Source organism: Erythrolamprus reginae, chromosome Z, assembly GCF_031021105.1.
Source record: "Erythrolamprus reginae isolate rEryReg1 chromosome Z, rEryReg1.hap1, whole genome shotgun sequence".
Taxonomy (NCBI): Eukaryota; Metazoa; Chordata; class Lepidosauria; order Squamata; family Dipsadidae; genus Erythrolamprus; species Erythrolamprus reginae.
The window spans coordinates 8,977,083-9,002,642 of NC_091963.1; the positions used below are offsets into that span (position 1 = coordinate 8,977,083).

Genomic DNA, 25,560 nt, shown 5'->3' on the forward strand with positions numbered 1-25,560 from the left:
GTAAATGGTTGTTAAGGGAATGGGAAATGGTAATTTAGGGGTTTAAACTGTTAAGGGATGGCTTGTGATACTGTCCATAGCCAAAAATGGTGTATTTACTTCCGCATCTCTACTTCGCGGAAATTCAACTTTTGCAGGCGGTCTCGGAATGCATCCCCCACGGAAATCGAGGGAACACAGTACTAGGACGAGGGGGCACTTCCTAAAGCTCATAAGTAAGAAAGCACAAGGACAAATAAAGGAAAATATTGGTTGGTTTGTGGAATTCACTTCCAGAAGAGGTCATCACAGCTGTCAGCCTGGATAGCTTCAAGGCAGGATTAGACAGATTCATGGATGCCAAGTGTATCGTGGGTGGTGATTGAAACGGATGTCCAAGTGCCGCCTCTATGTTGGTTGAGGCAGGCAGGATTCCCTCGAGTACCATTTGTTGAGGGTCAAGGGAAAGAGGGTTTTGCCTTTCTGCTCAAGATCCCCATGTACAATTGGTGGGCCATTTTGACACAGAATGCTGGACTTGATGGGCTTTGGCCTGATTCAGCATGGCTCTTCTTATGTTTTTATGATTTGCCTCAACTTTGAGACCCTGGCTTAGTTTGATTGCTTGCTTGCTTGTTTAATTTTTATGCCGCCCCACTCCCTATGACTCAGGGCGGCTCACAAGAATGGGTATAAATCAATGGGTTTCAATTTAAAATAGTCATCCATAAATTTATGGGCCGACCTCGCCCATCTCCCAGAGGTCAGTGGTCCTAGGTCTGTCGGAAAAGCCAGGTCTTTACAGCTTTCTCGGAGGCCAATAAGGTGGGGGCAGTGTGGATCTCAGGAGGAAGCTGAATTCAGAGAGTTGGGGCCACCACAGAGAAGGTTCTCCATCACGGACCCACCAACTGACATTGTTTAGCTGACGGAACCCAAAGAAGGCCAAATCTGTGGGCTCTCACTGGTTGCTGGGATGTATGTGGTAGAAGGCAGTCTCGGAGATACTCTGTCCCTCAACCATGTAGGGCTGTAAAGGTAATAACCAACCCCTTGAATTGTGACTGGAGACCAATAAGAACCCAGTGCAGCTCGCCAAGAATAGGTGTAGTTCAGTTCTATTTGGAGGCATCCACAACAGCTAGCGCGGCTGTATTCTGGACCAACTATAGTTTCCGAATACTCTTCAAGGGCAGCCCCATGTATACCATATTGCATTTCAATTTAAAATAGTCATCCATACATTTATGGGCCGACCTCGCCCATAAATCTCTCCCCGAGGTCTGTGATCTTTAGAGAAAGTGACATTTATTTGTTTATTTGTTTTGTCCTATAAGGGTCCAGAAAGAAATGCACCACATTTTTTTTCTTCAACAATTATTTATTGAACGCGATGAAGCTTACACACAATAAATAATGGTGTTTCTTGTGCACTCCCTGTTTTTCCATGTAATCTCCGTCCCATTCTATGGCCTTCTTCCAGCGAGACACAAGGGCGTGTATGCCCTGTTGGTACGACTCCTTGTTCTGGTCACAAAGCCATTTCTGCAAATCACCTCTTCGTCATCCTCAAAATGTCTTCCATGATTAACTGTACTTCTGTCAACTGCAGATTCTCCATAAATTGTACACAAAACGTTTGTGAATGTTCCCAACAGTTTCTTTCTCTGCATTGAGAAATGCTGCTTGTAACATACATCACTTACAGAAACACTTCTGCAGCTACGCTACCTGCCTGAAGAAATGCAAAATTTACACACCAACTCCTGACAATTCAAATACTAAAGTTTCGCATTCGTACCCTTACTGTAGACTAGGGGGGGAAATGTGGATTGCTTTCTGAGCAATCCTTGTATGTTTGTTTTTATGAATAAGGCAGCAAACATTTCCTGCTCCTATTTTCCCCTCAGCAACAACAACCCTGTGGAGGCTGAGAGAGAAGAACTGGCCCAGAGACACCTAGCTGGCTTCGATGTCTAACATGAGACTAGAACTGGTGGTTTCCCCAGTTTTTAGCCCAATGCTTTAACCATTAGACAAAACGGGTTCTCTTTGCCAGCTTCCTTTATTATCCTAAGCATCCACAACATGGCAAAAGGCAAAATATCACTATTATTAATGCAAACATGCAATTAATTGGACCAGAATTTCCATGCAAGCAAGGCAGTTGTTAAGTGAATCAGATCCAATTTTGTGAGCATTTTATGGTGGGTGTTAAGCAGATTGGTTGTTAAATGAATCATACTGGCATTAAATGAATCCAGCTCTGCTCATTGACTTTGCTTGCCAGAAGCTGACTGAGAATGGCAGTCACATAAACATGGGTTACTGCAGCCACCCTAAATATATACCAGTTGCCAGGGACCTGAATTTTGATGATAGAAACATAGAAACATAGAAGACTGACGGCAGAAAAAGACCTTGTGGTCCATCTAGTCTGCCCTTATACTATTTCCTGTATTTTATCTTACAATGGATATATGTTTATCCCAGGCATGTTTAAATTCAGTTACTGTGGATTTACCTACCACATCTGCTGGAAGTTTGTTCCAAGGATCTACTACTCTTTCAGTGAAATAATATTTTCTCACGTTGCTTTTGATCCTTCCCCCAACTAACTTCAGATTGTGTCCCCTTGTTCTTGTGTTAACTTTCCAATTAAAAACACTTCCCTCCTGAACCTTATTTAACCCTTTAACATATTTAAATGTTTCGATTATGTCCCCCCTTTTCCTTCTGTCCTCCAGACTATATAGATTGAGTTCATGAAGTCTTTCCTGATACGTTTTACGCTTAAGACCTTCCACCATTCTTGTAGCCCGTCTTTGGACCCGTTCAATTTTGTCAATATCTTTTTGTAGGTGAGGTCTCCAGAACTGAACACAGTATTCCAAATGTGGTCTCACCAGCGCTCTATATAGCGGGATCATAATCTCCCTCTTCCTGCTTGTTATACCTCTAGCTATGCAGCCAAGCTTTCCCTACCGCCTGACTTCCATTTTGTAAAAAGGATACCCCTCTTGCCGCCATTCGGATACCTTTTTTCATACATAATAATAATAATAAAAGTTATTATCTCGCAGTTGTCGAGGCTTGTGTTCTGAAAAGGTGTTGGGCAATTCCTAATGTGGCTTAATGGTTTTGTCCTGGATTGGACAGAAAACCAGGACAAAACCAGGACTCAAAATCCCTTGAGTGAGGAGCTAATACTACCATTCTGCCTTTAACAGTTTAACAGAGTTGGAAGGGACCTTGGAGGTCTTCTAGTCCAACCCCCTGCTTGGGCAGGAGACCCTACACTACTTCAGACAGATGGTTATCCAACATCTTCTTAAAAACCTCCAGTGTTAAACATGTTAATTAGGTGTGCAAAGATGTGGAGGAAATAGGGAGTAGGCTTTTCATGAGTGAAGTGTACAGGTTTTCCTAGTCTCCATAAATACACACACACACACACACACACACACACACACACACACACACATTGTGTTAGGTTTCCTGCACAATATGGCAGAGGCTAAGGATTTCAGACATTTTTGTGACTAAACTACAAATAACCAATTTTCAGAACCAAGATGGCATATTCTAAGGAAGATTTTAATTTGTTAAGAGTTGGAAGGGACCTTGCAGGTCATCTAGTCCAGCCCCCTGCTAAAAGCAGGAGTCCCTACACCATCTTAGACAAATGGCAGTCCAATCTCCCTTTGAAAGTCTCAAGGGTTGGAGTTCTCACAACCTCCGCAGGCAAGTTATTCCACTGGGTCATCACGCTCACTGTCAGAAATTTCCTCCTTATTTCCAGATTGAATCTCTCCTTGGTCAGCTTCCATCCACTATTCCTTATCTGGCCTTTGGGTGCTTTGAAAAACAGCCTGACCCCCTCCTCTTTGTGGCAGCCCCTCAAATATATATAAAGTTGTCGTGGTTGGCTCTGGCCCAGCTCCTGCCCCAAGGAATGTGGAGGTGGATGTGGGGGAAACATCCATATGCCACAGGCCTGTTTTGCTCCCGATAGAATCTGCCGACGAAGTCTCCTCTGATGAAGGAAGCATGAGTAGCAGGGACGAGGGAAGTTTGGCAGACAGCCCAGGAGGAGATCAATCATCCTTATCATCCCTGGATTCTGAACAAGAACTTATGACGGACCCACGCATGCATAGAGTGATGCATAGGAGAGAACAACTGAAGGATTATTACAGGAGATAAGTGAGGCCACCTGTGGTTGGGTGGGGCTGCTGTAATTAGTGCTACAGATAAAAAGCAGCGTGCTGGTTTAGCCTCATGGAAGTTTATCTGATTCATAATTTCGTCAAGATCGTGGTTTTCCTTCTATCCTGTGGTGTGTGTCTTTTTGGGCTAATTACCGTATAATTATGGGTGGTTGGGACACGCCGGCAGAACATAAAGTATATATAAATCAAGGATATAACCCTGGTGAATATTTAGCTATTTAAAATGGTCTTCAATGGGGATGGGATTCATTCAATCAACTTGGGAGGAGATGAACTTACAATAATAAATTCATACTTACATGTTTGTTTCCCCCATACTTGTGTGCACGCAACCTAGTTAAAGGGAGACTTTGGAAATTTGCTTGATAAGTGATCTATTTTGTTATTCTGCAGTTATAACTGCAGACATACCATTGCCTGGGGGTGGGTGGGACTGGGATCAATAACAATTTCCAGCCTATCTCTTCACCTTCAATAAATCACTTTGTTGCAAGAGAGCTAAAATGCAGTGAATTTAGATTACAGTAGTCCCTCACCTATCGCTGGTGTTACGTTCCAGACCTGGCCGCGATAGGTGAAATCCGCGATGGGGAATTTATCAACTGATAGTACTTATTTAAGTATTTATATTGTAATTGTTTGGTAAGTTTTCATTGTTTTAAGTGTTTATAAACCCTTCCCACACAGTATTTATTTTAGATACAGTATTTAAATACAATATTTACAATTTTAGATTTATTTATTTTTTTTGAAAAACTTGCCGATCGAGTTCGGCGGGCTGTTTAAATCTGCCGATCGGCTTCCTCAGAAACCCACGATGAAGTGAAGCCGCAGTAGGTGAAGCGCGGTATAGCGAGGGACTACTGTATCTTGCTTCTGTTTTATAGTGTTCAGTGGAAATAGACCTTCTCAGTTTTAATTTAATTTTTTTTTTAAATTTACAAATACGGCAGCTTAGTTCTCTCGCATGCTGAAGAACCATTTCTGAGCATCAGAAGAATCACTTCTCTGTGGTGGAAATGGAAAAACTGGATTCTTTCAATCTTGCCCAAATTAAAATTAAATAATAATTTAAAAAAATTAATAAAACAATGCAACCACTAGAGGGAAGATATGTCTATGTTTTCAGATCTTCCAAAGCATGGTCATATTTCCTAACTCAGGTTTCTTCCTTGCTTTATTGAACCTACTAACCTTGGACTTGCTTGGTCTGGGGAGGAAATGACTAGAGCATCCATTGCCCACAGCATCAAAGCAGCCATCAAGTTTGCTCCCAGTCAAAAGGCTTTTGAAGCTGACCGACTGCATGCCTAGACATCGGTGTGTGGCAGCGTTTTCACTTTTTCAAGCGCTAGCATTACCCAAAGCTCATCCCAATTGGTTTCCATGCTTCCTGTTTACAAGTACAAACCAACATCTGGGGGATGAGGAACACCGAGCGTCACCACAATGGAGGGCTGGAGTTGCTCCCTATTAGTGTCATTGTTCTGCCTTGCAGCTGGCAGCTTACAGTAGCTTTTTATTTTAACAGCGTGAGGCCAGCAGTCTTATAGGAATTCATGCCAGGGAGAAAGAAACAAACAGTGAGATATGGCGGGAAAGAGGGAACAACTAACCAGTCTTTGTTCTGTTGGGCTCTCTGGTAGAATCCTCCCAAAAATTCACAGGTACAAATTTCAGACACACACACGTTTGAAAATTCAAAACAATGTTCTTTATAATGAAAATTCACTTAAACTAAGCCCTCTTTTGGTATAGCAAAGAGCACTCGTCTCCAAGCAAACTGGTAATTTATACAAGTCCCTTATCAGTTCTGTGATACTTAGCTTGCAGCTCTGAGGCAATTCACAGTCCTTCTTCTTTCACAAAGTGAAACACACTTTGCTCTGGTTTAGTTTCAAAGTGGGGAAAAATCAGCACACAAAAGGTCAAAGTCAGTAAAGCAGTCACGAAACACAAGGATCAGATAATCCTCCACAATGGCCAAACCCACAGGTTGCTATTTATAGCAGCCTCACTAATCACCACAGCCCCACCCAACCACAGGTGGCCTCATTTTCTTTGATAATAATCTCTCAGTTGTTGTTGCCTATGCATCGCTCTCCGCATGCGTGGCTGTATCATTAGCTCTTGTTCTGAATCCAAGGAGGAGCTAGATAATTGATCTCCTTCTGAGCTGTCTGCCACACTCTCCTCCTCCCTGTCACTCATGTCTTCTTGGTCAGAGGAGCCTTCATCAGCAGATTCCACAGGGGGCAAAACAGGCCTGCAGCATGTGGATGTCTCCCCCACATCCACAGTCCTTGGGGCAGGCGCTGGGCCAGAGCTAACCACAACAGTCTTCTGAGAATGTACTTGTAGGTCTGTGATGGCAAACGCATGGCACTTGTGCCACAGGTGGCACGCGGAGCCATATCTGAGGGCACCTGAGGCGTTGTCCTATGTCAGCTCCAGGGTGCATGTGTGTGCTGGCCAACTGATTTTTGGCCTCCCAGAAGGCGGGAAGAGGCCATTTTCGCATTCCCCAGGCTTCAGGAAAGCCTCCAGAGCCTGTGGATGGCAAAAAACAGACCTGGTGGGCCTACCGGGAGTTCAGAAAGGCTTTAAGAATTTCTTTTTGCTTTAAGTTTCTGAGTCAACTTTGACAGGCTGGAAATTTTTTTCATGTTCCAACTTCAGTCCCTTCCATGTTTCTTTTATTTCAGCAAGAGGTGTGGACTTCAATTCCCAGATTTCCTTGGTCAGCTCAATACTAGTTTGGTTTAATAGTACCAAGTTGGAAAGCTTTGAGTTCTATTTAATCCTGCTTTAATAAGCATGAAAGTTATTTTAGGCCAATCCTTCTCTCTCAGTCTAATTTATCTCACAGGGTTGTTCTGAGGAAAATAGGAGGAGGAAGGAATATTAGGGCTGTTCATCACCTAGATTTGATTATTTGATTATTGGAAACTTCAGATCGTGCAGAATGAAGCTGCAAGAGCAATCATGGGCTTCCCTAAATATGCCCATGTCACACCAACGCTCCGCAGTCTGCATTGGTTGCCGATCAGTTTCCGGTCACAATTCAAAGTGTTGGTTATGACCTATAAAGCCCTTCATGGCACCGGGCCAGGTTATCTCCGGGACCGCCTTCTGCCGCACGAATCCCAGCGAACAATTAGGTCCCACAGAGTGGGCCTTCTCCAGGTCCCGTCAGCTAAACAACGTTGTTTGGCGGGACCCAGGGGAAGAGCCTTCTCTGTGGCGGCCCCGGCCCTCTGGAACCAACTCCCCCCAGAGATTAGAATAGCCCCCACCCTTCTTGCCTTTCGTAAGCTTCTTAAAACCCACCTCTGTCGTCAGGCATGGGGGAACTGAGATATTCTTTCCCCCTAGGCTTCTACAATTTATGTACGGTATGTTTGTATGTATGATTGGTTTTTAGCTGCTTTAGTATTGGATTATCGCATGTTGTTTTTACCACTGTTGTTAGCCGCTCCGAGTCTACGGAGAGGGGCGGCATACAAATCCAATAAAATGAAATGAAATGAAATGAAAATTATGGTGATGAGGAGGAGGAAGAAGGAGGAGGAGGAGGAGGATGAGAAGGAGAGAGAGTGGAATGGAATGGAATGGAATAGAATAGAATAGAATAGAATTCTTCATTGGCCAAGTGTGATTGGACACACAAGGAATTTTTCTTTGGTGCAGATGCTCTCAGTGTATATAAAATGTCAAGAATCATGAGGTACAACACTTAATGATTGTTATAGATTACAAATAAGCAATCAGGAATCAATCAATATTAATAAAAATCGTAAAGCTGAAAGCAATTAGTTAAGTGGGAGGAGATGGATGATAGGAATGATGAGAAGACTAATACCCTGTTTCCCCGATAGTAAGACACCCCCGATTGTAAGACGTATCGGGGGTTTCAGGGGGGGGCGGCTAATATAAGCCGTACCCCGAAAGTAAGACATATGTCTTACTTTCAGGGAAACACGGGGGTATTGCCGCCTCCCTCTCATCTAGCTGCGCGCCGCCTCCTGCCCACTTCCGCGCCGCCCCCCCTCCATACGTCACCGCGTCTGCCGCCTCCGTCTGTTCAGGTTGTTAATAAATGTTAATTTTATGGTTAAAACAAAAAATTCGACAATTTTTTTCCAATATAAGACATACCCCGAAAGTAAGACATAGTGGGGCTTCTGGGGATAAAAAGAAAGTAAGACACTGTCTTACTTTCGGGGAAACACGGTAGTAATAGTAATGCAGATTTAGTGAATAGTTTGACCGTGTTGAGATAATTATTTGTTTAGCAGAGTGATGGCGTTTGAGGAAAAATGTTCTTGTGTCTAGTTATTCTGGTGTTCTATAGCATTGTTTTGAGGGTAGGAGTTGGAACAGTTTGTGTCCAGGATGTGGGGTGTCTGTAAATATCTTTTTGACTGGTGCAGTATTCAGGTCCTCAATGGGAGGCAGGTTGGCAGCCATTGTTTTTTTCTGCAGTTATCCTCTGAAGCCTGTGTCTGTCTTCAACCCTACCAGACAGTTATAGAGATGCACTTGACAGACTCAATAATTCCTCTGTAAAACTGTATCAGAAGCTCCTTGAGTATTTTGAACTTCCTGAGTTGGAGCAAAAAGATCATAATGGAATAATAAATAAATATAAACATCAGGAGTGATTACATTGATTTGATGCTTTCATTTTCCATGAGAAGTTCTCACACTGATTAACGGTAACCATTATATAAGCAAGGCCCAGGTATAAGCCATCGCATACCTATATTTAGTGAAGGGCTACCAAATTTTTTACTACCACACTGTGGGCGTGGCTTGTGTAGGACGCCCTGCATTTTCTTCCAACATCTTGCAGTGCAAATTGGGTGCTGTGGGTGGAATTCCATTTTTGCTACCCCACTGCGTTTCCCTCCATGTCCGGGCAGCAGCCGACCCCTGCCTATATTTACAAAGTGATATATAGTGGCACCTCTACTTACAAACTTAATTCATTCCGTGACCAGGTTCTTAAGTAGAAAAGTTTGTAAGAAGAAGCAATTTTTCCCATACGAATCAATGTAAAAGCAAATGATGCGTGCGAATGGGGAAACCACAGAGAGGGTGGAGGCCCTATTTCCTCCGAGGAGATTCCTAGAGAGGCCCCACGGAGGCTTCTCCCTGCTTTTTCCAGCCCTGTTTCCTCCCAGGAGATTCCTAGAGAAGCCCCACGGAGGCTTCTCCCCACTTTTTCCAGCCATGTTTCCTCCCAGGAGATTCCTATAGAAGCCCCGCGGAGGCTTCTCCCCACTTTTTCCAGCCCTGTTTCCTCCCAGGAGATTACTAGAGAAGCCCCACAGAGGCTTCTCCCTGCTTTTTCCTGCCCTGTTTCGTCCCAGGAGATTCCTAGAGAGGCCCCACAGAGGCTTCTCCCTGCCTTTTCCAGTTACAGTTTCGGGGGCTCGGGTAAGTGGAAAATGGTTCTTGAGAAGAGGCAAAAAAATCTTGAACACTCGGTTCTTATCTAGAAAAGTTCATAAGTAGAGGTTTTTCTTAGGTAGAGGTACCATTGTATTGGTGTCTGTATAGATTCACATTTGAAAACAAAGGTAATGGGTTGGAATTCCTGTGCTGTCACCTTCACCTTTTCATAGTAATTTTAAATAATTAGAGTCCCATTTTCCTTGCTTCCAGTTAAGGATTTTGCTTCAATGTTGTGGGGTTTGTTTGTTTGTTTGTTTTCTGTTCTGTCTGGGTCACTCCAGAAGCCAATACCAACCCAAAAAGAGAAGCCAGACACACTGGTAAAAGGCAAAGGCAGTTTTATAAAATGCAAGAAAAACACAGGTAACAGAAAATGTCCTTACAAACAGGAAAACGCTGTAGCTTCAGATATATCCACGAAGGCAAAAGTCCATGCAGAAATACAGAATTCTTGCTGCCAAGCCGAGGCTGTAGATAGCAGACCTACACCTCCCACGGGTCTTCCAAAGCTGCTGGGCCACAAGCCAGGAACAGAGACGCCGAGAAACAAGACAGGATAACGCAACTCCAAACTGATAACACTCCACATGGCTTCAAGGGCTTGCCTGCCTTTTAAACCCTGCTAAGGAGGACCACACCCAAACCCAGCTGTTCCTAATTCAGTGCTGATAATACTTCTTTAATTGCTCCTTTCTTTGATCTGACCGTCTCTGTCGCATGTCAATGACGGCTTGAGCTTCATCACCTAATGACTCCAAACTACTGGCTGGGGAGAGCCCCCCCCCCCCGGGGCTCTCATGCTGTTCTCCTTCATCCCATTCCTGATTTTCCTCTCCCCCGTCCGACTGTTCAGCCCCCTCCTCTTCGCTGTCATCCGCCTCCGGGCATGGAGCCAGCAGAGACACAGCCGGTCCCTGAGCAGCCTCAGGCTGAACCACAACAGTTTTCATACCATCATTTTGTTGAGTTCTGAGTTTGAATTTGATGACTGCTAATTACTAAGAAGAGCCAGGCGTTTCTTCTTTGAAAGTTCACAGCATCAAAACCAGCCACTCCAAGGAAAATTTTGCTCAAGTGTTTGGAATTATCAAAGAAAAGGTATCGGCAAAAACATTAATCATGCATTCGACTCAGAAATAGGAAAAAAAACATTAAAAATGCATCCATCCACCTCAGTCAAGCAGGAGGAAGAATCGTGTGTGGAAACCACCCCAGCCTTTGCTTTTCCTTGAGTTTGAAGGAAATGAACCAAACACCGTCATTGTCACTTTCGTTTTGCCAATCTTCGTCTTCACTGTAATTTGTCAAAGCAAATGTAGAGCTTCGGGCTGAACTGAAATTCTTTAAGTCAGAACTAGGCTCAGAAGCGAAAAGAACAGATGAGATCTATTGTGATGGAAATTTACCATTTTTAACAAATGTGCCTATCTTCAGGATTGCAAGCCTTTGAGAACGTGGGTGTAGCCCCCCTCCCCCCCCTCCGGTTACATCCACAATTGGGAACAGAATTTCCGTTGTTAAATAAAAATACTTATTTGCTAAGTGAATCACATCTTCATTAAGTAAATCCAGCTTTCTCCATTGACTTGCCTTGTCAGCAGTGAAGGGCTGCAAAAAATTTCATTACCACTCTGTGGGTGTGGCTTGCTGGCCATGTGACCCGGTGGGAGTGTCTTGACGATCATGTGACCAGGGTGGCTTAAAGGTCATGTGACTGCCTTAAAGGTGGCCAACTTGACATCACTCACGTCAAGGGTTAGGGTTAGGGCGCTTCGCCTCAAAGAGATATAATTTCCCTATCTATTTACTATTACTGAACATCCAAAATATACTATTTAATTCTATGTATATATGCCATATGTGTACATACATATTACACACAGGCACACAAAAATACATCTACTATATAAACTTTATGTGTATGTACACGCACGCACAGCTCTTCTAAAATTATACACATCCAACCTCATTTACTGCGATAGGAAAAACATACCCAGAGCCCAGAAGGGGAAAAAAGAAAAAAAAATCAAAATTTTTCTACTGGTTCTGCGTACCTGACTGTACCTATAGGAGCCCATCACTGCCTTCATCACACCTAGAGAGTTTCCTTGACTGAAGGGTTTACCAGCTTTTTCAGGTAGACCAGAACAGGAAACAGACTCTGCAAGTCTAGCTAAAACTACACTTTATAGATGTAGGTGATAGTAGGCGAAACTTGAAAACCTGACTGAGCTTTCCTTGCCTTCCTTCTAGCTGGGAACTTCTGAGAGCTGAAGTCCAGACATCTTCAGGTTTCACACGTTTGAGAGACACTGCTCTAGTGAATTAAGGAGGAGCAAGTTTTATCTTCTTCACATCTTCTGTCCTGGCCTTAAAACGTGCTTCTGTTGTGTTATTTCTCTAAAGTTATTTCCTTGGCTTTCTATAGGAGGAAACATAATGCAGATCTCCCACTCTTTGTCCAGTAGAGTAGAGTAGAGTAGAGTAGAGTAGAGTAGAGTAGAGTAGAGTAGAGTAGAATAGAATAGAATAGAATAGAATAGAACAGAACAGAACTGTGTACCTGACCAAATTTTTTCTACCAGTTCTGTATACCTGACCGATGGTAGAAGCCTATCACTGTTTGTTAGGCACCCACTGGGAAGATTCTCTGTCCATTTGCCACAGGCAACCAGCTGAGGGACAAACTCATAACAGTAATAGAGCTACACCGATATAGAAGAAATGGCGGAATAGAATCCTTAAAGAAAGGATGCAAAAGGAGGGATAAAATAAAACATGAATGACAAAAAATTATATATATATATTTTTAAAATTGAATAATTAAATTGAATTGTTAAATTGTCCCGTGGCAAGTTGGTCATGGTGAGTTGGCTGTGGTGATTTGGTCAAGAGTTGGCCGCTGGGAGGTATCCCATTCTGAACTGGAAGGTTCACAAACCAACCATTGTAAATATATCCCAGTTACCAAGTGCTCAAATTCTGAACATGTAATTGGGATTGCTGTGGCAGATGCTCATTGTAAGGATTGGACATAAGTTAGTTTTTTCAAGGTCATAATTTCAGATGATTGCTAAATACCGTGTTTTTCGGACTAGAAGATTACGATACAGGATTTTAAGCAGGTGAGTAAGAAAAAAAAAGTTTTTTCTTCTACTGTTTCTTGATGAAGAATGTCAAAAAATGTCATTTCTCTTCTCCCAACCTTGGCTTACTAACACCATATATTTGAACTATCCTTCTGAGAAGATACTTTCCTGGATGGAGATACAAGATTATAAATTAGCAACAATTTATTATATTTTTTTCAGTTTCAGTAATGTAATTGGGACCGAAAAGATGCTTCTTCTTTTGCACTTGTTATGACCAAAATCAGTCTAAACTAAACCACAACATGTTCTCTTTAAAAGAATATTTATTTTCCAATTTCTTTTATCCCTTCCCTCCCATGGACAGTGATAGGATTACAGTATGTACCAAAGACCCCACCCCCAAAGTACACAAATGATTTTTAAAACAAAATTCAGCTAAAACAAAATGCACAATAACTGTTACATACTTATGGCTCAGTGGTTATCTAAACAAATACCAGGAACAGAGAAAAACTAGGATGAGTTTCATTCCCAGATACAAAAGCTCAACCAACCAGGAAATTTGAAGTATTCCAGAATTCTTCCCTCTTTGTCTTCTGAGAAATGAATTTGTTATTTTACAGCTGTTGCTCTGAACTTCTATTCTCTACCTCAAAATCAAGAGAGAGCCACATTAATTCATTCTGAATTCTGGAACACATTCCCTCAAGGATTTGTAGTTCAAGAAAGGACCTCTTTGGATAATCCATCCTATGTCACCTTCACTTATGAAAGACTTCCTCTCATTAATGCTCTAAGTCCTATGACAATTAATCAAAATGTCCCTTCTCCCAATAACTGACTGGGAGAGCCAAGGTAACAAGGTCAGCCAATGAATAGGCATAGCAACTAAGTCAGCCAATGAGAGCTTGAACACATTTGAGTCTGCGCAGAGAATCGAAACTGAAACTGAAACTAGAAGGCTGGGCATGGCTCAGCCCACTCTGTACTGACTGCTCTGAACTCTGAACTGGAAGCTGCTTGTAACTGCAGCAATGTTAAAGAAGAACTCTGCTAGTGGTGTTGTAAATACGCATCTGTTATTATGTATATAAATAAGTTAATGAATCCAGCTGAACCAGTTTGTCTGTGTGTGCTTTCTGGAAATTAATTTCTGCAACAAACTGTAACACCCTGCAAACTTTACATCTTCTAATCTAACCAATGGAATCTAAATCAATATTTATATCGACTTTCTCAATTTCAACAGCCGTGAATTTCAATTTCCAGAACCCCCAGCCAGGGATTTATCTCCAGAACAGAAGCACATCTTCCTAAGAAGAAGAGCTTGAATCAGAACTGAAAGTTCCCTTGGATCCAGTCTCTATAAAAACAAAAAAATGAAAACTACAAGGCGGGGTCAACGAATAGCATCTACAGAAAGTCCTTAATGTGTATGGCACAACAAACTGGTGCTTCAATATTCCTTGATACTCTGATGCCTTCAAACTATTTTGCTTTGCTGACGGATAAGTGCATCTTCTTAACTAAGCAATTGACAGTGGATTCGCTTTTAGAAACATCTCAAAATCTTTTTTCACATTTGGAACAATGGCCTGTTGAAAATGTTTCCAAATTGAAGTGTAAATTTAATCTTTTTTTAAAAAAGAAAAAGAGCAATTGTACTTTTTGTGGGTTTCTTACAACATGTGGAAATTAATACTTTCTTGGTGTTTATCTTTATACCTATCTATCTATCTACCGGTATCTATCTATCTATCTATCTATCTATCTATCTATCTATCTATCTATCTATCTATCTATCTATCTATCTATCTAATCTATCTGTTCTTTTCCAATGAAAAAACTCACTTCCTTTTCATTATCAGCAAACCTATATGAATGTAATTTGTTGCTTGTATTTTTAAGATTTTTATTAATATTGTTTCCTCATTGCTTATGGCAATCATTAATTGTTGTACCTTATGATTCTTCACAAATGTATATTTTTAATGTACATTGAGAGCATATGCACCAAAGACAAATTCCTTGTGTGTCCAATCACATTTGGCCAATAAATAATTCTATTCTATTCTATTCTATTCATATGTGGTGTGTGTGTGTGTGTGTGTGTGTATAACCCCAGACATCTTGGGTATTCAAGCCAATTCAGAGGAAGAGGAGATTACAGGAAATCCTTGATTTATAACCATACATTTAATGACTTACAATAACACTGAAAAAAAGGAATTTAAAATCAACCCTAAGGACTGTTGCACTAGTGAGTTTCACATATTTTTGCTTCTGGTTTGGAACTGTGAACACATGTGCACAGTGCTTCTGCGCATACACAGACTCTCCCTGATGACATCAGAGCAGATGGGCGGAGCCTCCCGCCACAGCCGCTACCAGTTTCCCTGATCTAGGGCGAACTGGTAGCAACCTACCACTATGTCGCAGTATCCAAGTCTGTGATCAGAATTTGAGTGTTTGGTAATTGGTATGTTAGAGTTATAGTTACAGTTTCCTGGGTCACGTGATGTCCATTTTTGGTCTTCTCAACCAACCTGTCACACGCAAAAGTGGGAGGGGGAGCAGGAACCCAAATTCATTTAATAACTGCGTCATTCGCTTAACAACTGCAGCGATTTGCAAGTGGGGGAGGAAAAGTTGTGGAATTGGTTGCAACTCACTTAATAATCATTGCTTAGCAATTGAAATTCTGGTCTCATTTGTGGTCATAAGTCAAGGACTGTCTGTAAGTCTAGCCTGCCAGTTGGCAGCTCAAAACTTGCTTTTGTTGGACAGGTTCCCCTGAGAAAGATTATTATTTACAATAATTGTCCAAAGAGCTATTTCTTCCATCAAATGTAGTTTTGTCTGGCCAATAATGTTGAGAAACATCGAAATTCATTTGTTCACATCTCGTTGCTAGCATTTGAAAGCGGTACCAAGCAATATGAAATTTATATTAAAATATAAATTTAAGCAGCCATCACACTAGTGTTGTCATGCTCAATTGTTTTAAGCTTCCTCCAGGCACCTGTGGAATTCACAGCATAGAATGATATTTTTTTTTAATGTAAAAATAATATACACCCTTGGGGAAGCAATGGTGGGAAAGGTGTGTGTTAAGGAAAGTATGATACATAGTTGTGATGTTTTTAAATCATTGGTGAAAACTGGACCGAACGGAATAATGGTTAGAAGTGCACAGCAGTGTTTTTTCAGCCTTGGCAACGTTAAGATATCTGGACTTCAACTCCCAGAATTTCCCAACCAGTTCAGTTCAACTGCCTGGGGAATTCTGGGAGTTGAAGTCCAGATCTCTCAACATTGCCAAGTTCAGGAAACATTGGCATAGAGCTCTGACAGAATGCCCTGTCGGTCTAAAATAGATTTATGCTGATTACTAATTAGTCAAATTCAGGATGCAAATTCAGAGTTGTTTTGGAGTGAGAGGGGGAGATAGTTTTCTCAACTATAAAACATGTTCAGCTGGATTCCAACTTGGCCTCAACAATCTGTAAAAGAAATGGGACCAAAATTAATTCCCATGAAGAGCATCTATTCTTTTTCTTATGTGTTTCTTAGTTGTTCCCTCTATCCAATTTGATAAGTACTGCATACCTGTTTCTTAAAAATCTCTTTCTCTATCCCTTCAAATAGTATTGGTTATTTGGAATTCAAGCCCTGGACCACATAATATAAACAATGTTTGGGCATCATCCTATGATCCACCAATCAAGAAGCAGTTCCACAGTTCAACAAACTAGCAGTGTTGGCCTCCTACTTGATTACTGTAATGGGCTCTACTTGGGGCTACCCTTGAAGAACATTTAGAGAGTTCAGCTAGTTTAGCATGTAGCCATGTTGGACGTATCAAGTTATTCCCACATTAGACCAGCACTGTGTGCTGCACTGGCTACCGATTGGTCTCCGAACGCAATTCAAAGTGTTGGTTATTACCTAGAAAGCCCTATATGGCATTGGACCAGATTATTTACGGGATCACCTTTTGGCGGGTCCGCAGGGGAGGGCCTTCTCTGTTGTGACCACCAATCCTCTGCAACCAGCTCCCCCTGGAGATTCGTACTGCCCCCACTCTCCTTGACTTTCGGAAGGCGTTAAAGACACACCTGTGCCAGCAGGCCTGGGAACTGCGAGTGACCGTTTCGCTACGGTCATTGCATGAAAGAAGTGGGGTTTTAGTTATTTGTAATGTTTTAAATTCTATTTACTGTAATTGTTTCTATTTTATTTCTGGAAGCTGCCCTGAGTCCGCGAGGAGAAGGGCGGCCTACACATCTAATAAACATAAAACCTCAACCTAAACCTTCATAACACTGGGGATATATTGGATTCAAGACTGCGAGGAAGCATTGTTCTAGCTCGTTAGAAATTGACCTCATATCCAGGAGGCTCATATGCTTTTCCAGTGATGGCGGACCTATGGCACAGGTACCACAGGTGGCACATGGAGGCACATCTGCTGGCATGCAAGCCATTGCCCTAGCTCAGCTCCAGTGGGCATGTGTGTGCCGACCAGCTGATTTTTGACTCACACAGCGGCTCTGGGAGGGCGTTTTTGGCTTCCAGAGAGCCTCTATGAGGACGAGGGTGGGCGTTTTATCCTCCCCCAGCTCCAGGGAAGCTTTTGGAGCCTGGGGAGGGTGAAACACGAGCCTACTGGGACCACCAGAAGTTGGGAAACAGGCCGTTTCCAGCCTTCAGAAGGCCTCCAGGAAGCGGGAGAAGCTGTTTTTGCCCTCCCCAGGCACTGAATTATGGGTATGGGCACTTGCACTTGAACAATAGCACACGCGCATTCTCTTTCGACCCCCGAGAGAAAAAAGATTTGCCATCATTCTGCTAGTCTGTTACACTGTCATATTCTAATCTCTCGTTTTCTAATCTGTTTCTTCAAGTGAAACAGAATCCCCAGGTAGACGCATGGCAGTGCCAACCAGGCACAAAGCAAAATGAGGCTTTGGTAAGGTTGAGCTCCAGTCTGCTGGTTATGGGTTTCCCTGGCTTGCTACTCATGTTGCTCATCCCCTCCAGTTTTCACTCGAGTTCCATCGTTTCCCGCGGTCCTCCGTTTTCCTGATGGAGCACGCAGCCCACTTTGTTGTTGAAAAGGCGAGGTAGGCTTCCCTTGTGGAAATGTCTACCCTGGACAGACCGCTCCTTCAAACGACGCTTGTTCCGTTTACAGATCTGCCGGATGTCCCAGATCCTCAGTGTGCCATCGTGGGAAGCTGTGTACAATAATTCATTGTGAATCTGGAACAACAGGGCCATACTTAGACTGCTTAGCATCGACAGTCACAACGCGAGGCGGAAGCAAAGACAGAGCTCGCTCGCTTTCAGAGCAGAGGGGAATTATTGTGGAAAGCACGGTTCAATCCAATACGTACAACTGAAGAAAAATCTAAACTCAACCACCCCGAGCTACAAAATCTAAAGTCAATTCCTCGTTTGCAAACAAAGGAACTAACGTTAGAACATTATGGGTGGATCGTATTTCTTTAGTACTTTGTTTTATTTCTTTTTGCAATATTTTTTATTTAGTTCCACAAAATTTCCATATACAGTGATACCTTGTCTTACAAACTTAATTGGTTCCGGGACGAGGTTCTTAAGGTGAAAAGTTTGTAAGATGAAACAATGTTTCCCATAGGAATCAATGGAAAAACGATTAATGCGTGCAAGCCCAAAATTCACCCCTTTTGCCAGCCAAAGAGCCCGTTTCTGCGTTGCTGGGATTCCCCTGAGGGTCCCCTCCATAGGAAACCCCACCTCTGGACTTCCGTTGCCAGCCGTTTTTGCGCTGCTGGGATTCCCTTGCTGGAATTCCCTGCAGCATCACAAAAACACGGAACTCCGGAGGTGGGGTTTCCCGTGGAGGGGAGCCTCAGGGGAATCCCAGCAGCACAAAAACAGGTGCTTCGCTGGCAACAGAAGTCCAGAGGTGGGGCATCCCAGTGGCGGCGGTGGGTTTGTACAGTGAAAATAGTTTGAAAGAAGAGGCAAAAAAATCTTAAACCCCGGGTTTGTATCTCGAAAAGTTTGTATGACGAGGCGTTTGTAAGACGAGGTATCACTGTATAGCCTGTACAGTGGTACCTCATCTTACTAATGCCTCTTCTAATGAACTTTTCAAGATACGAACCCAGTGTTTAAGATTTTTTTGCCTCTTCTTCTGAACTATTTTCACCTTACGAACCCAAGCCGCTGCTGCTGGGATGAAGGGGTTTCTTTTTTCCCCCTTTTTTGAAGAAAGAAAAGGGAGGGGCGGCTTGGAGGGGGAGAGTTTGCATTTTAAAAAGTAGGAGAACAAGGTGCTTGCACAGACACTGAAAGGGTGTCTTTTGAAGAAAGAAAAGGGAGGGGCGCCTCCCCCTTGCCTTTCTTCCTTCCCACTCACCCTTGAGCCTAGCCTTGCTTCTTCCACCCGCCCCCTTTAGCTGCTCCTCCCTGCCCTCTGTTCGCCTCCCTTCTATAAAGTTTGGGATTTTCCTGAAGGATTTGCATGCATTATTTGCTTTTACATTGATTCCAATGGGAAACATTGTTTCGTCTTATGAACTTTTCACCTTACGAACCTCCTCTTGGAACCAATTAAGTTCGTATCATGAGGTACCACTGTATATAGCAATGCATATACCTTAAAATATGTCAGTAACAAACATAATTATACATTTTTTTCAGTGAATCATAATTCAGTATCCCGTTTTGCACCGATTTATATTGATAATTGTTAATTCATTTCTTTTCCCTCCCTCCATCTCCATCCCTCCCCTCCACCTTCTTAACCCTTCTCTCCCCCTCCCTCCTTCCCTCTACTCCCTCTCTTCTTTTCTCCACTTTTTTTTTTTAACTGTAGGAGTTATTTATTCAGAACATTTTGAATACCTCAACTGATTCACCCATAGTAAAAACAGAGGATTTGAAATGCTGACATCTTACCTGGATACAGTTAATAACCAACTTATGGCCGCGAAACACTCTTTGCAGAATACCAGTCTTTGTATTAAAAGCTCGCGCACAAGCATCGCCACTTCCAGTAAACACTGATGAGAAACAGTAAGGATGGGAGACTTAGTCAGAGTATTTTAAGTTGTCATTTCTTAGAATATGTGTATCCCATTACATTATAGTCCCAAAGGAAAGGAAACAGTTGTTGTGGCACAGTGATTAGAACACAGAATTATTGCAGGCTAATTCTACTGACTGCCAGGTGTTCGATTCTCACCAGTTGAAGATTGACTCTTCATCTTGAGGTTGCTAAAATGAGGATCCAGATTGATGGAGGCAAAAGGCTGACTCTGAAAACTGTTTAGAGAGGGCTGTAAAGCATTGTGAAGCAGTATATAAGTGGTACATAATATAAGTCTAAGTGCTAGTGCTATTGTTATTGCTATTAGGCTACTACAATAAAATTAAAAATAAATAAGGGAAACAAAATATAATGCTGTAAATATAATACAGTGGTACCTCTTCTTACAAACTTAATTCGTTCCGTGACCGGGTTCTTAAGTAGAAAAGTTTGTAAGAAGAAGCAATTTTTTCCCATAGGAATCAATGTAAAAGCAAATAATGCGTGCGATTGGGGAAACCATAGGGAGGATGGAGGCCCGGTTTCCTCCCGAGAGATTCCTAGAGAGGCCCCAGGGAGACTTCTCCCTGCCTTTCCCAGCCCTCTTTCCTCCCAGGAGATTCCTAGGGAGGCCCCACGGAGGCGTCTCCCTGCCTTTTCCACTTACAGTTTCAGAGGCTCGGGGTTGTAAGTGGGAAATGGTTCTTGAGAAGAGGCAAAAAAAAAATCTTGAACACCGGGTTCTTATCTAGAAAAGTTTGTAAGTAGAGGCATTTGTAGGTAGAGGTACCACTCTACCAAAGATCAAGTTTAGGGACAAATCAGAAAGCAAATCTGGTGAAACAAAAATAGAGAACAAAATGGATGAAATATTAAGTCTTTTGGATTACCTAAACTCAAATCTATATTGTAAACAGGACAAAAGATTACTTCCTATAAACAATATCTATGAGAATCAGTGGTGAGTTTCAATTTTTTTTACTACTTGTTCTGCGGGAGTGGCTTGATGGGCGTGGCAGGAGAAGGATACTGCAAAATCTCCATTTCTTCCCAATCAGCTGGTATTTGGGAGGCACAGAATAGATGGAGACAGGGCTAGTCATATTTACTAGTTCTCCGAACTACTCAAAACCTCCGCTAACAATTGCCCAGAATTGGTCAGAACCTGCTGCTGTTGTTTTGCTGTTGAAATAAACCTTTCAAGTAGGCTACGAAGAACCCACTTTGTAGGTATCGATAAAATTCATGTGAAAGGGATTCTGAGTCCATTTTTGGGGGGAATGGGTTCTGTGTTCATTTCAGTTTATTTTCATCCTTTATAGAGTTTACTTGTCTGACTATATTTTTATTCCTGGAAGCTGTAGTAAATACTACCCCAGCTTAGAACTGTGATGGAGCCTGTGATTTTAGTTTTAATATGTGACAGTTGTAAAACAGGTAGCCATATCAATGTGCCTGATTTTACTACCTTTATGTAGCAGTCATTAAGCAAACGGGGAAGGGATCAATGGGCCACTTCAAACACAGGTGGAAAATAGCTTTTCCAGAGTCTGTTTTAAATTGAATGGTTGCTAAGCAACTGCTTGTAGGTCAATACACTACCTGTAGTGGAGATGTGCTTGTTTTTCAGAAAACCATGCCTAGTTACTGTACGTTGATTTATAATACCGTACTACGAGCTGAAACTATCATCAAGGAAATTACTATTAATTGTAATTACAGTAATTCAATGTGATATACAAAACTAAATAACCATATGGTGGAATTAGTATTTAAAGTGACTTTTTATTTTATTGCTAACATGAAAAGTCCAATAATGATGGTTTTGAGTGTCTAATGAATTCATTATATAGAAACAATTTAATAAGAAGAAAACAGGAATTAATACTTTTTGCCACAGACAATAGAATTTCCTTTACATCAATTGAGTGATGGATGGGGCAGAGCAAATCTGTATTTTAACTTCAGGGCAATTGTTCTGCTACATTTAGCTTATTAATAACAAAGCAAATCATCCATTCAGGGAAGCTAATTTAACAATATCTATTTGGGTTTTATTGGATTTATTGCAATCAATTGCAATTTATTAGGAACACCAAGTGACTTTTGAAATGTTTTACTAATAGAACCTCATTAGCAATATAGGATGGACTATTTTACCAGATGAATCTTGCTATTTATTGATGAGGAATTCACAATTAAAGGGATTTTTAACAGTAAACAACAAATCTCCGTTAAGTATTTGTGCCCTGCCCTACTCAAGATTTAATTTCTTAACATTAAAGTGCTCAAATAATTCCTTCTCCCTCCAAAATAGTATCGGCAGGCAAATTGTCAATTCTTGAAAACGCAAAAGGTCTTCTGCAGTCATGACATAAGCCTAAGATTGAAATTCAGGCTTGTCAGATGTTACATCTTTTTACTTTTTACTTTTTTCGTGAGCCTTTGTTCATTATGAGCTTTAGCTTTCCTCGCTTCATCTTTACAGGCTCGGGCTATTTGCTGGTATTCTGCCTTAGTTATTTCCCCTTCTTTTCACTTTTAATACTTGTCCTTTTGGTCTTTCAATTTGTCTGAGAGTTCTATATGCAGCCATGCTGGTTTCTTCTGATATTCTGCTAGTGTGGGCTTTTATAATCTCACTTTTCAAAATTTTCAAAGCTTCTTGAGTTGCTATCCCCTTGACAATTCCTATCCATGGAATCTTTCCCAAGTTCTCTCTAAGTTTATTGAAATTAGCTCTCTTAAAGTCCAGGATTCTAGTTTGAATTTGTTCTACGGTTTGTTTTTGCTTAGTGTTGAATTCCAATATTGCATGATCACTTGCCCCCTAGGTTCCTGTAGCTTCAATACCTTATTTATTTATTTTATTTATTCATTTGTATAATACATAAATACATAGGAATAAAATAGACATGTGATAATATAAAAAGAGGGTGAAGGTGAACTTAGAAGAGAGGATACATGAAAGGAAGAGAATATATAAGATAGGTGAAAAAAAGGAAAGACAATTGGACAGGGGACGAAAGGCACACCAGTGCACTTATGTACGCCCCTTACTGGCCTCTTAGGAACCTGGAGAGGTCAATCGTGGAGAGTCTATCATTTCATCTCTGTTAGTGAGAATTAAGTCCAATTTGGCTGATCCCCTTGTTCCCTTCTCTACTTTTTGGGTAACAAAATTATCCACTAGGTTTGTTGGATCTTCCACTTGGTGCAGAGTTTGTTTCCCAGTTGATGTCAGGATGGTTTAAATCCCCCATTACTATTGTGATATGCTTCCTACATACTTTAGTAAGCTGACTAGCAAAAAGTTCATCTACTTCCTCTGTTTGATTGGGTGGCCTATAGTACAGACCTATGGTAATGTCATTTCACACAAACACACCCTTTCATATTGACCCAAATGCATTCAAGAAGATTTACATTATCGATGTAGTTATTTCTTATATATACTGCAACTCTATCTCCTCTTTTATTTGGTCTGTTTCTTTTAAAAAATTTAAATCCCTCTAGCTGTATATTCCATTTGTTAGTTTCAGCCCACCAAGTTTTTGTAATGGCAACTACATCACATCTTCCCTCGTTTACTTGAATTTCTAATTCACCCTGTTTATTTCTCATATTCTGTGCATTGGTGAACAGTAAGACCTCACCTATCGCTGGTGTTAAGTTCCAGACCCGGCCGCGATAGGTGAAATCCGCGATGTGGAATTTATCGACTGATAGTACTTATTTAAGTATTTATATTGTAATTGTTTGGTAAGTTTTCATTGTTTTAAGTGTTTATAAACCCTTCCCACACTCTTACAAAATACATATCACAGTAGTACATATATAATATAACTTAAAACTAATAAAAATAATAAAAAACAATAAAGCAACAACATTCTCTTTCTCTCTCATACGTATACATAATCTCTCTCTCTCATATATCCTAAAAATATTTCTTGAAAACCCGCGATGAAGTGAAGCCGCGAGGGACTACTGTATAGACATTTATGTTCATTTTGGTTGACCCTATGTTTACTATCCACATAACCTTTGTTGTGCCTGACTGCCCCTACTTTCTTGCCACCTGTTAGTGCCACTCACTATTAAATTATTATTATTATTTATTAGATTTGTATGCCACCCCTCTCCGCAGACTCGGGGTGGCTTGGCTTTGCTTGACAGCAGGGCTGATGAACTTAATCCCACTCATATCTATGTTGTGTGCACTGTTAACCCTATTAATTTTAGATTTATGGGGACAGAAATGATCTGTATCAATTAATTCTCTGTCCCTGCTGTTCAGTTTAAAGGTTTATCCAGAAAATCTGTGAATTTAATATCAAGCAGCTCAGTCCATTTCTTTGATGGATACAAGCCATTTCTTTTGTACAGTTTTTCATTGGAGTAGCTGCAGACATCATGACTAATAAAACCAAAGCCTTCCCTTTTCTATCACTTAGAGATATTTATGGATCCTTAGAACAATCACAAGTATTGTAATGAATCATATACACCAGCTAAGTCTGGTATTTCCTGATTAAAAAGTTAGTTGTTTTAAACAATAGAACAATTCACTTTCTAATCTAATGTCTTCCCAAAAGGCTTTTTCCAGTGGAATGCGATAGCTTCTCCCCACCAATCCCAATTCCATCTGAAAGATATCTACTACTGAAAATTACTCCAGGTTAGTATGTCAAATCCAACAGACCAGCTGTTACCCTTAAAAGCCAGGCATCCCAAAAGCCAAAAAACAACTTAAAAACTTACAAGATTGGAAACAAAATTTTACAGCTGCCATACTGTTCCAACACTGATATCAATAAACCTTGAAATTATTTCCATCATCTAATCTGGGTGGGGTAACTGAGTCATTCTTTCTGAATGCCTCCAAAGACATTTATAGACTGCTGTAATGAAGCCACTCAAAAGTTTGGCCCATGCTTTATTTCTTTCATTACATAGATGGCTAAAGATTTCTTTTTGAGATGAACTTCATCGTCATAGTGCAGGTAGTTCTTCAGTTACAAACAGATGTTGTATTCAGCAGGTTCTGACCAGCTTTGGAGAACCGGTAGAGGAAATTTTGAGTAGTTCAGACAACCGATAAATACCGCCTATGACTGGCCCCGCCCCCATCTATTCGCTGCCTCCCGAATCCCAGCTGATTGGGAGAAAATGGGGATTTTGCAGTGCCCTTCTTCTCCACACCCACCAAGCTATGCCATGCCCATGAAGCCACGCCCACAGAACCGGTAGTAAAAATTTTGGAATCCCACCACTGCTTACAACCATCCGTTTAATGACTATCTGAAGTTCGAGGGGCACTGCAAATAGTGACTTACAACTGGTCCCCATATTTAAGACTGTCACACTATCCACATGACTAAAATTAGGGTGGATTTATGATGGTTACAGCCAGGGGCCAGGGGAGTCCCATTACCGCTGCCACCAGCTGTACATCTGGTGAGGTATGGGGTGAGGTATCATCAGTACGCTGATGATACCCAGTTATACATCTCCACCCCATGTCCAGTCAATGAAGCAGTGGAAGTGATGTGCCGGTGCCTGGAGGCTGTTGGCGCCTGGATGGGTGTCAACAGACTCAAACTCAACCAGGATAAGAATGGAGTGGCTGTGGGTTTTGCCTCCCAAGGACAACTCCATCTGTCCGTCCATTACCCTGGGGGGGAAGTATTGACCCCTTCAGAGAGGGTCCGCAACT

General features: G+C 41.6%; 1 protein-coding gene across 1 annotated transcript in view; it reads right to left on the reverse strand.

Annotated features, from left to right (window-relative positions):
- Positions 1-17,541: 17,541 nt before the first annotated feature.
- The window catches only part of WDR86 (WD repeat domain 86), a 56,340-nt gene continuing 48,321 nt past the window's right edge, over positions 17,542-25,560 (reverse strand). The window contains exons 6-7 of the mRNA XM_070726462.1: positions 19,715-19,818; positions 17,542-18,028 (exon numbers count right to left, since the gene is read on the reverse strand). Of these exons, the coding sequence (XP_070582563.1) occupies positions 17,810-18,028; positions 19,715-19,818 (323 nt within the window). The 3' untranslated portion in view covers positions 17,542-17,809. The remainder of the gene's footprint in view (positions 18,029-19,714; positions 19,819-25,560) is intronic.